This window comes from Anolis sagrei, chromosome 1 (assembly GCF_037176765.1).
Source record: "Anolis sagrei isolate rAnoSag1 chromosome 1, rAnoSag1.mat, whole genome shotgun sequence".
Lineage (NCBI taxonomy): Eukaryota > Metazoa > Chordata > Lepidosauria > Squamata > Dactyloidae > Anolis > Anolis sagrei.
Window position 1 is genome coordinate 246,900,714 of NC_090021.1, and position 12,537 is coordinate 246,913,250.

Genomic DNA, 12,537 nt, shown 5'->3' on the forward strand with positions numbered 1-12,537 from the left:
CAGTAGAAATGGCACTGCACCTTATCTGTCATTTGCTCATGGACAGTATTGTCCAGCTTACCACCACTACCACGATTGTGATTTGCTTGCCCTCATCATCAGAATCTGGGACTGGTATACCATAACCATCAGTGCCATTCATCAAGAACTCTCTTGCTGGCTCCCTTAGTCAGACAGTTTATACTGACCACTAATGGTCCCTTCATCCTTCCCAGGCATGGGAACTCTTTGTCAGATGGCAAACTCCCCTTCTGGACTTGTTTGCCTCTCCCGCCAACATGAAGTGCCAATTCTTTGGAGCACGTCTTACCTCCACCAGACAGGCTGTTGGGAGATGCCTTCCTCCTGGATTGGACATCCACCCTCCTGTACATCTTTCCACTATTGCCAGTGCTGTCCAGCGTGGTCTCTCGTCTTCAAGCAGAGCAGGTAGATTGCATTCTCATCACACCATGGTGGCCCCACCAGCCATGGTTTGTCATTCTGCTCCAACTTGCAGGCAGCTGTTACATTCAGTTGCCACTCAGACCAGACTTGCTGGCTATGGGCAACAGCCCAGTCCCGTACTCCCAGGTCACTCAGTTCCGGTTGATGGCGTGGCAGCTCCAGCCTCAGCCCTCTCTCAACCAGTAAAGGGCATTTTGGACCTTGCCCTGAGCCCTGCCACTAAACATTGTTACATTTGTAAGTGGTCTCATTTTTGCATTTTTTCACAAAAGCAAGGTGTTCAGCCTCTGTCTGCTTCCACTTCCCTCCTCCTGGATTTTTTGATCTCTCTGTCAGATTCAGGACTCTCATCATTCTTGAAGGTCAATCTGGCAAATATAGATTCGTTTAGAAGCGAGCATTCTCTTCCCTCTCCTTTATCCGATCCTTTTGTAAAGAGATTTCTGCAAGGCTTTAGAAATTTCTGGCCCCAAGTAGGCCTGTGCCCCCCTTGGAGGTTGGAGGTTGTTCTTTTCGCCCTTGCGAAACCACCATTTGAGCCAATGGTCACTTCTGACATGTTCCATCTATCATGGAAAACGGCATTTTTAGTGCCTATTACTTTTGCTTGTCGCACTAGCGAGCTTATGGCTCTTGAGTCGATAGTCCTTACCTGAAATTTCATAAGGATGTCATGCTGGGCACAGACATTTCCTTCTTACCTAAGGCAGCATCATAGTTTCATATGTCTCAGGACATTGTCCTTCCAACCTTATTTCCAAATCCTTCTACTCCCCTGGAGCAGTCTTTGCACCTTCTTGATGTGTGGAGGGCTCTTGCTTTTTATGTCCACCGCACAGCTCCATTACGGAAGTCCCTACGACTTTTTGTTAAGTACCGTAGGGATACTGTGGGCCTTCCTGTTTCTACCCAGAGGTGGCGACCTGGATAGTTGCAGCTATCCGGCTAGTTTGCGAAATGGCAGGACTGGACTTACCTGTTCAGATCCATGCTCATTCCACTAGAGCATTGGCACCCTCCATGGTTTTTTTGCACAGTGTGCCTCTGCATGATATCTGTCGAGTGGCCATATGGTCAACACTGCATACTTTTGTCTCCCATTATAAATTGGATTTAGCTGCCAAGAAGGAGACGGCTTTTGGGAGAGCGGTACTTTTTTCTGCACTAGCATGACACCCGCCATCCGTGGGACTGCTCGCTAGTCTACCACAGGTGTGGATTTCACAGTACCACGCAGAAGAAAGTAAGGTTGCTTACCTGTAATCATGTTTCTTCTAGTGGTAACTGTGAAATTCACACAACCCGCCCATCCTCCCCACATTTTGTCATGCCTTTTATCTCCGACTGTCTTTCGCGGTACGGAATTAAGGCTCCAAGCCCCGCTGCCTGGCTTTATTAGGAGTAGATGGGCGGGGCTGGAGTCCCTAATTAGGAAAAGCTTTCAAGAAAGATCCGAGTCAGCTGCGTGGACGCAGGGAAATACCACAGGTGTGAATTTCACAGTTACCACTAGAAGAAACATGATTACAGGTAAGCAACCTTACTTTCCATAGCATTGAGCCATGGCAGTTAAAGTGGCGTCAAACTGCATTCATTCTACAAAATGGATGTACCTTTGGACTTTGGAAGACCTACCAAAGTGTGGTTTTGAGATTGGCCACTCATTTGGTATCAATAATGAAAGAACACTTCATAGGTTGTGGAAAAGATATATTCTCCATGTTGTATCCCTCAGAGTTCAGGTTCTTTGGGTGTGCTTGAATCCTGTTACATCATGACATCTTTATCAGTATCTCACTATGTTTGTTAGCATAGGAGCTAGCAGGCTTGAACCTGGTGAGATGCCAAAGTAGCCAAAAGGAAAATTCCCGCTAGAGTTAGAATCTAGAACAGTGTTTCTCAACTTGGGGGTCAGGATCCATGGGAGGGGGTCGTGAGGGGGATGTCAGAGGGGTCTCCAAAGACCATCAGAAAACACAGTATTTTCTGTTGGTCATGGGGGTTCTGTGTGGGAAGTTTGGCCCAATGCTATCATTGGTGGGGTTCAGAATGCTGTTTGACTGTAGGCAAACTATACATCCCAGAAACTACAACTCCCAAATGTCAAGGTCTGTTTTCCCCAAACTCCACTAGTGTTCACATTTGGGCATATTGAGTATGCATGCCAAGTTTGGTCCAGATCCCTCATTGTTTGAGTCTACAGTGCTCTCTGGATGTAAATGAACTACAACTTCAAAACTTCCAGTATTGTCTGTTGGTCGTGGGAGTTCTTTGTTCCAAGTTTGGTTCAATTCCATCATTAGTGGAGTTCAGAATGCTCTTTGATTGTATGTTAACTATAAATCCCAGAAACTATAACTCCCAAACGGCAATATCAACCCAACCCCCCCCCCCCCCCATTCCACCATTATTCAAATTTGGGCATATTGGGTATTTGTGCCTAATTTGGTCCATTGAATGAATATGCATCCTGCATATCGATATTTACATTACAGTTCATAACAGTAGCACAATTATAGTTGTGAAGTAGAAACAAAAATAATTTTATGGTTGGGAGTCATCACAACATAAGGAACTGTATTAAAGGGGTTGCGGCATTAGGAAGGTTGAGAACCACTGATGAGGTTGAGGTTGCTGAAATGAGAGGGAAGAGCCTATCAAGGTACCATAAACAAGGCAGAAAGGGATAAATGCCCAGCCAGCATCCGATAGGGGTTCTCAAGTAGGCCTTTCTGGACCACCCTTCCCTGGTCATCAGTGGAGATCCCCCATCTTCCAATCAATTCAGGTTTGCTATGTTCTCAGGCCTAGGTCAAGACTGATGAAAACATGGCCCTCCAGGTATTACTGGACTGCAATTTCCATCATCCTTCATCATAGTCTATGCTCATGTTGCAGTTCAGCAATATCTGGAGGGGATTACATTCCTCAGTCTTGGCTTAGGTTGCGAACAGAATGGGCACCCTCTGCACATAGAGACTGTCAGAAAGCCTAGCTCCTAGCTAGGAAGGGCCATCCCACATAGCCATATAATCCAGAATATCATGACAGATAATCCATATATCTGCTTTGAACTGGAATATCTGAGTCCACACTGCCAAATAATCCAGTTCAATGTGGATTTTATATAGCTGTGTGAAAGTGGCTGGAGTCAACAGAATGGCAAATTGTCCTTAATGCCTATTACCTGAACTCTCCAGCAAGTGCAGAAGATTGACTGTTCTTGGTTTAAACCAAAGTGGACTCACTTTATGGGAGTGCTTAGGTTCTATTGTGTCTTTCCAAATGTTGTAGATGGCTTGCAAATCCTTGAAGAATTTGGGGTAAATTTTGGAAAATATATATTTTGGGGGATATATAGGTTCCACAATTTTGGATTGGGGATTCTGAGAATTATGATCCAAACAGATTACTATTCCAAGTTCTGATTCAGGGAAACATGAAAATGTATGGAAGTACTTTTAATGGTTTGTCTCATACACATATGAAATTCCTCTTCTTCGTATTTGGTTAGCAAACAATATTTGAATCACTCTTGAAGCTACAGTTAGAAGTCAGCCACAGTGAGCAGTGTAGTAGAAATGTATGTGCAGATATGCATCAGTCCAGCTGCAAATGTTACAACCAGAGACAGACATGTAGCCGAGGGGGGGGGGGGGGCTTGGGGGGCTTCACCCCCCCCCCCCCGAAATTCTCATGGTGATCCATGAGAAGGCCTTACTGGTGCATTATTTAAACTGTTATGTTTATTCATATCATGATCTGATCACCATACTCAATATATCCCATATGCATGGGGATATTGGGGTAACGATACAAAAAGTTTGCTAGGGTAGACCCTCTTTTGCTCAGACTCAGCCCCCCCCCCCCCGAATCAAACTCAGCCCCCCCCCCCCCCCCCCCCCACAAATCAAAATCCTGGCTACGGGCCTGACCAGAGATGTCTTTCAGGTTGTATAACACTTTTCTGCATCAAAAACACCGGGGCACGATAGTATCTCTGATCATATCAGCATTGACCTGAATGAGTTCAGCTCATCAGTTCAATTCAAATATGTTCTATCTGATAATATACACTTGTGTTTTATAGGTCTTTTATTAAAGCCTTTGAGTCAAACTGATTTTATCCAGGCTTCACATGTTTTACAGTTATACTAGTCAAAATTGATTTAGCAGGTTTTAAATGTCTGTTTATAATTTAGATAATATTTAATATATAATTTAGCCTTTCTAACCTTTTGCATTTATTTATTGCTTTAAATTGCCTTCATCATAAGCTGCCCTGAGATCTTTAGATGCAGAGCAGAATACACATATTTTAATGAAACAATACAGAAATAAATACGTATTGTGGATGTTTTCCAGAACCTCCTGGACTGGTGAAGGGTTTGCACGTAGCTGATTCTTCCAACTCCAGCATTTCCTTGGCATGGCAGCAGCCAGACGAAGGTGATGCACCTTCAGGCTACATACTGGAGATGCGGGCTGAAGACACCAAGGAATGGTCTAAATGCACCAAGATCCCAATTACTGGTACCAATTACACGGTGGGAGGACTGCAGGAGAGGCAAAAGTATTTCTTCCGGATCCGTGCCGTGAATGAGGCAGGAGTGGGAGAACCAATTGAATTGAAGGACGGAGTCCTGGCCATGCCTCCTCCAGGTATCTCTTGAGGGTCCAATATGCATAGATACTATTGTCCCATAACTGTGTCTCTTCACAGTCCAACAGGATCTCAAATGCCACAGGATTTCCAATATGGGAACATAGCATTCTTGTTGGTGCTATGTTTGCACCATTCCATACCAAGACAGAGGATCACCTTGGACCTCCCATAGTTTATCTTGATTTCCATGGATCAATGGATAAACACTTAGAACCAATGTAGACATGATCTACCAGCATTTTAAAAGATCATTTTCTATATGTGGGATTGTGGATTTGGTTGAAGCAATGGTGCAAGAGGGAAGCAGAGCTTGGAAAAGATGGCTATGTTTATTTCTAGGATCTGTAGTCCTATAAAGTAAACTTTCCAAGCCCCGAAGCCAAAAGGTGCATGGACTCAGCCTTTCCCATGTGCCATTTGTTGTTTAAAATACTCTCCCTTCTCATCTGCTTTTTTGCTTCCATAAATGAAAAGATACAAAGACTGTTGATTTATTGATCTCTGAGCATCTGCTGAAAGTCACAAAAGCAAATAATGAAGCATACTACCTCAGTCAGCTCCAAAGCCCAGAACAGCTCTTATCTTTTATTGCAAATACTAAAAGCTACAAACTATTTACAGGAGCAGAATAAAACATGTCCGTTCACTAGCTGTACATTGCTGTAAGCTCAAACCACATGGTAATCTGATTTCTGTGGAATGTAAACTCGGTACCAGAACACTCCAAAGTTACACTCTAGGAATCAAGCACAGCTCTATGCATTTAACTCTTACATTGCATTGGTACACCACACATAGTTTAAACTACTAACAATATTTCACTACATTTAAACCACCATATTCTAACAAAGACCAGATATTCTTTTCTGTGGAGGTGGGAAAGCAGAGAACAAAAGCATAATTTCCCTTGGAAAAATGTCTCCCAAAAATACTTGTCTTCCTCCTCCTTGTCAATTTTCCCTTTTGAATCCAGAACCTGTAGGTGTCTGGAATTAAAATAGAGAGAAAGTGTCTCCTGAGTCACCTCTAAATGCTACTACAAGGCATTTCCAGAATGAATTGAAAAACTCAGCCTTTGAAAACGCACAAGAGGTACCTGAAGAACAAATGACAGCCTTCCCCCAAAATGGCTCTAATTATTTCTGTCTCTCTTTATTATGATACTTTGGTGTGCCTTCTAGCTGCTCCGAAGTTCGACCTGAGTGCCAGGCTGAAGAACCACATGGTGGTTCGGGCTGGGACAGCCCTCTGTATCCATGCCAGCTTTACTGTAAGTCATCCCTTCACACATTATGGTTAGTTGCGTCTTCATCACACAAACTGTGTTTCATCATTTTGCTTTGTAAGTAAGTCTTGGTAACAGTATAATCTGAAGTTTCCTGGTAATCTCCTACGCAGATACTAGCTAGGCCTATCCTTGCTTAGGTTCCAAAATCAGGTAAGATCTCTTTTGGTTGAATGGTATGGTGGCATATCTGTGATATATCGTACAGCTCTGAGTCACCCTCCCAAAGTCCATATAACATAAAATAGCTGCTTGTTCTGATTAGATTTATTTAAAACCAGAAAGACTTACCCTTTTGTGGATTATAGAATTACTTTACAATGAAAGATTGGGCGAACAAAATAGGATTGAGGTAGCTAATGTAAGTGAATCCTCGATGTAAAAGATAGCAGATTTTATGTAATAGAACATTTCTAGTCAGAACTGCTGAGAGAGAAAATTACTGCATGGTACATTTAATAATGGGGTTTTATAATGGGTGTATTCTTCTTTTTCATTGTCAAGACCAGTGGCTAGTACAATAAAACTGATGAATAAGAGCTTGAGTTGGTGAAGATCTTGGGGTGCAAGTTGGGAATACACCGCTCAGGGTTTTTTTTCCATGTCTTGATCCTTTAGGATCACCAAAGGAAAAAAAGACCCCTGCTCCATGCATTGTGATCCAGATCCCAATTGTTCCTCTACTGTGACTGTTACTCAGACACACACCAACATCCCAGATACATGAAACAACCAGAAAATCAATGCATCGTCTAGTCTGGCTTTACATGTGACCCACCCAGACAAGAAATAATTGCCAGTGCAGAGGCAGCATTTCAAACAGGGGTGATTTGCTATTAAAGTAATCACAGTAATACAGAATAATGCTGGTTTGGGATGTCAAACTAATCAGGGCTTTAGCAACCCTGTAATCTCCTCCTCTCTACTAAAATCCATGCTACAAAGCTTTGTGAAAGGGGATCCAGCAGTGCTGTTCTTTGTGGGTTGCTTGCAGGGGATTCAAACAGATAGTCAAATTTTACCTGAATGAAGTTAGGCAGGTGAGCATAGTTCTGTTGTCTGATGCCTGCAGGATTGTCGGACTGGAAATAATAATTTAACAAAAGACTCAAAACCCTTCCCTTAATTTTCCTGGCTATTTTACTGCAGGGGTTCCGGAGGTCTTCCTTCTGTCAAATTTTATGGTTGGCAGAGGCAACAAGGGACATTCTCCCTGACACTTTAAGACAGTGTTTCCCAACCCTTTTTTGACCAGGACCCACTTTGACCAGGGCTTGCTTGACCAGGGGCCACTTGAACAGGGACTACTTGACCGAGGATCACTTGAACAGGGACTACTTGACCAGGGACCACTTTGACCAGGACCCATTTTGACCAGGGACCACTCTCCAACATTAGTACCAAAAGGGGTGGGGCTGGTTAGCTCTGTGGAAACAAGTGGGAATAAATAAAATAAAGAGGAAGGAAGTTCACGGACTGGAAGCTATTCTAGGACTGAGTAGCTTGGTGGGAACCCTTCTCCCTCCCACCTATCTGGCTGTTATAATGGCCCACCAGCCAGTAGCTCTAAATTTAACTACTTTTTTCAACTCCTGTAGTTAAGAAATTTCTCAAGAGTTTAGCACACTTTTATTCTTTTGTTGCTCAATCATCTCTACCTTGGTCATTGCCTCTGTTCCTATGCAGTTTGTGCACAAATCATTTGAATCTCTTCCTCCCATTAATGAATGTTTACTTTTGCTGAAGATGGACTTTCTTGTGTCTGCCATCTCTGGAAGGTGGGCAATTGAACTCACAGTAATTCCCCACCCCTACCTCAAAATGTCTATCTACAGGTGCAGATCTGTTATAGCATATCACTTTGATTATCACGACTACCTTCTATTGAATCCCCAAATTTGTGTTTTGGTAGAATACTTAGAAGGTGGAAAGTACCCTAAGAAGAAAAGGATAAATTTCAATGTGTAGTTCACACACACCTTTGGTAGAAATTCCAGATGCTGTTGAACTGCAAATGCCATAATTTCTCACCACTGGGGGGCTGCAGTCCAACAACATTTGGAGTGCTACAATATGGCCCCCTAATCTTAAGTGGAAGCAGCAGCCATGCTTTCTCCTGTACATTTCTTGTTTCCTTTTATTTGTCCCCCCACCTGCTGTGTTAAGTGTGATTACTGAATATGTCAAAGAGCAGGTGAAGAAGAGTGAGGTGAAAAGAACTGGGTGAAAAACAAGTGGGAGAGCTTACACTTTTTGCATCATTTTGATTCTGGCAGGGGTCACCTCCCCCAAATGTGGTCTGGCAAAAGGATGGCGTTCCCACAAGGGGAAGGGAGAGCATCACTAAAGGCAAGAATCACTCTCAGTTCCTCATTCACAGCACCAAACGCATGGATTCTGGACTCTACCGTATTGTGCTCAGCAATGACTATGGCGAAGCCCGCTACGACATCCATGTGCGAGTAACAGGTACAAGAATGTGTAACAGGTACAAAAGGGTGTGGGAGGGACAGGTGAGATAAATATTGTACACCACTGCTTCTGTCTGTTCAGAAGGAAGCATTGACCAATTCCACTCATTATCAGGTTGTGATGTGCATTTCTCTTTTATAACAATCTCCATGACTCATTAGTAAATATGCCTCCTACAGTATTTGTTATGGTGTCATAAAAACTGTTTAAGCACAAGGCAGTTGTAAGAGATAGAAAATCTCCATTAAAGAAAATACACAATTTATTTCCTTTTTATTAGCACATAATGGTGATTTGATCAGGAGCATTTAAGTTTCCTACGGCATTATTGTCGTTTTGTCATCTTCTTTTATATCCTGCTCCCCCCCCCCCCAACTGGATCTATTATTATTATTATTATTATTATTATTATATGAATTTATTAACTGCCTCTCCCTGCAACTCAAGGCAGGATGTAACATCATGAAAGCAAAAATTAAAAGACATACAACAGTTTAATCTACAAATTAAAATGATTATACATATAATTAAAAATATACACAAAGTCAACATTAAAATAGAATTAAACTGTTGACACTGTTAATCCATTTAAAAACATGCATTTTAAAAAGAATAAAGTTCCATTTTAAAACAGTACAGTGTAAAACAATCCAGCTTGCTCTTGACAGAAAGGTAATAAGAAGTGTCCGTTCTAACTTCCCTAAGGAGGAAGTTTCAGATCCTATCAATGTCAATTCTGTAAGAGTGATGGGACTGGGTTTTCAGGCTCATATTGGATATGGGTTTAAGCCAATAGCCTGAACATATGTCATCACTAAAACATGGTGCATCAAATGCTTCTCGTCTTCTGAAATGGCTCTGCTGTTATGATGTTGTTGCTGCTGTTGTTGTTGTTGTTGCTGTTGTTATTAATATATTTTGCTTTATCCCTCGAATAAAAGATAGCATCAGGGTGGCTTTCCTCATTCCAGCATGACTCTGTTTATTTGGGAGAATGTTTGCTGAACTTCTCAGTTGACAATGAAATTTCAAATTGGGAATAATTCATACAGAAAAGCTCTTATTCCAAGGGTTCAAAACACTTGGATATACAGCAGAACTCCTTTCCCGTGTATAATTTTCTATGTTGCAAAGCAGAGTTCTATGCAAAATATTTCCAGGGTTTAAATACAAACTTATCCCAAGTCTTCAAACAACGGATTGATCAATAAAATGTTATCTTAATTGCGGGTTTAATCAATAATTAATGTATTACCTTATTGACTAACTCTGCATAAAGTCATTATTTAATATAAGGAAAAATGCTTCTTTAAATGATATGCACTTATTAGAAATAATAACAGGAGTACAATTGTAGAATAGGAGAAGCATTCAGCTAGTACATTTTTTAGGTCACAGGAAATCTAAATGTTCCTGGCCAAATCATTGTTATGTGCTAATGAAAGAAAATAATCCAACAGTTGATTGGTGAGCCGGGTGTTTGCATTAATGAGTATTCTCTGCCTCTAGCTATTGCTTTGCTCTCTTGTTGTTTTTATGACATTGTGTAGCAAATACTAAGGGCAGCATTTCTGCTAATGAGCCATGGAGACTACTACATGTAGAGGTGGTGTGAATGCCAGAATCTAATAATGGTCAATCCAATGTTTTCATAAATTGATCCAAAGCCCAAAGTAGATTGAAAGATCTAATTATGTGGACTGTGTAACTTTTCTTGTGGGAAGAATAATGCATGGACAGTACAGACCCATCTGTTCATCTAATGAGACAGACTGCTTCCAAAATAAAGAATAGATACCCACAGAAAAATCCAAGGGAAAGAGACACCAAAGTGGCATCTGGACTGTAGAATTAATGCAGTTTGACACCAACTGCCATGGCTCAGTGCTATGGAATCGCGGGAGTTTGGCAAGGCATCAGCACTCTGTCAGAAAAAGCTAAAGATTTTACAGAACTACAGCTCCCATGATTCCATAGCATTGAGCCAGGGTAGTTAAAGTGGTGTCAAACTGCATTAATTCTAGAGTGTAGCTGAAACTAGAGACAGATATAATCTTGACTAACACTCCATATTTCTGCCGTAGATTTCCCAAGGCCACCTGCCAACCTAAACGTGTTTGAGGAGGTGCCAAATACCGTAACACTGAAATGGGATCACTCTCCAGATGTGAAGGAGGACAGTGGTGCCCATTACGTCATCCTGAAACGCGACACTAGCACTGCTACTTGGTTCACAGCAGCAGAGAAAGTCTACAGCAACAAATACACAGTCACAGGCCTTCTTCCTGGCAGGAAATATTTCTTCCGAGTCATTGCCAGGAACGATGTTGGTGATAGTGATCCTCTAGATTCAAAGGATTCCTGGCATATCAACAAAGACAAAGGTAAGGATGCTTGCCATAGATGCAGGCGAAAGGTCAGGAGAGAATGCTTCTAGAACATGGCCATACAGCCACCCAGATCCTACATTGACTAAGACAGGGCTTTCTGGACTCTTGGTAGGTGTGGATTCAGTTTTCAATTTTCCATGGCCTTTTCACAATAAAAGTGGACAGTTAATTTTAAACGGAGCTGAAAGCAATGAAATGTTTAAAGCTCATAATCTGGAATAAGAAAGTGTTTATCATCAAATGCTTGGATATATGATGAATTCTTGTTTCAACAAGGAAATGAGCTCAGAAAGTAAAACAAGGTTCTGCATACCTGCAGTCAAAAATTCAAACAGGCCTGTTTGTTTTATAGATTGTAGGTTGCAACCCTTTAATCTCAATGAAATTACTAGGAACTTCCTTTAATTACTAAAGTTACAGAGACAGTCAAGCCAGTTGTTTTGTAGATACATACAATATCTTTCTTTCAATTAATGTCTTTTCACTTGGTAGTTCACTTGGTAGTTCACTCTGGTGTTCTTAGTAATTGTGTACCTGAAGGTTCCATGCAGTCTTTATGGCTTCTCCACCATGGATTTGTCTCATTCATTTTTAAAATTATCTGGACAAATAACCATCAGATTTTGTGGAAACTAATTTCATAATTATGTCCTGTGCAAAGTACAAGCAGTCTCCAGGTTATGAACAAGATAGGATCTATAGGTTTGTTCTTAAGCTGAATTTGTTTGTAATGCCCCTGAAAAACCGGCTTGCTGTAGAAAGAAGAATTGGTGAGAAAGCTTAAGTTCAGGCACCTTTTCCCCATGATTTTGAAAAATTTGGCTTGTTGTGGAAACAAGGCTTGGTTATCAAGGTTCAACTGAGACATCTTTTCCTCATGAGAACTCTTCCAGAAGTGAATTTCCTTTCCTAGAGGTAGATTTCTCTCACTTCCTGTTGTCGCACCTTCGTTCTTAACTACGAGTCATTTGTAGGTTAGTTTTTTGTAACTTGGGGGCTGCCTATATTTGTTTGCTCCAGAGTATAGAAAATTATTTTGGGGGGAGGCGAAACAGCTCCCAGAATTTTCCAGAAAACCCAGATGACTGTGATGTCTCTAATAAAAAAGGAATGTTTCCAAGCTCTGCTTCCTTCTGTCCTTATCATACAGAGGCAAAAGATCTTGAAGCAGAAGTCTTTTTCCCAATGGGTTTTCTTAATATATCAGAACTCTCTTCCTCAATGAGGGTAAGAGCATTTGCAAATAAACTTTATAATCCCAGATAATAAAACTAGAG

At 41.5% G+C, this 12,537-nt stretch overlaps 1 protein-coding gene across 2 annotated transcripts in view; it reads left to right on the forward strand.

Annotated features, from left to right (window-relative positions):
- The window catches only part of IGSF22 (immunoglobulin superfamily member 22), a 45,583-nt gene that overhangs the window by 28,602 nt on the left and 4,444 nt on the right, over positions 1–12,537 (forward strand). For both annotated transcript variants that reach the window (XM_067462616.1, XM_067462617.1), the window contains exons 18-21: positions 4,813–5,109; positions 6,295–6,383; positions 8,675–8,867; positions 10,955–11,254. In XM_067462616.1, coding sequence (XP_067318717.1) covers positions 4,813–5,109; positions 6,295–6,383; positions 8,675–8,867; positions 10,955–11,254 — 879 coding nt within the window. The remainder of the gene's footprint in view (positions 1–4,812; positions 5,110–6,294; positions 6,384–8,674; positions 8,868–10,954; positions 11,255–12,537) is intronic.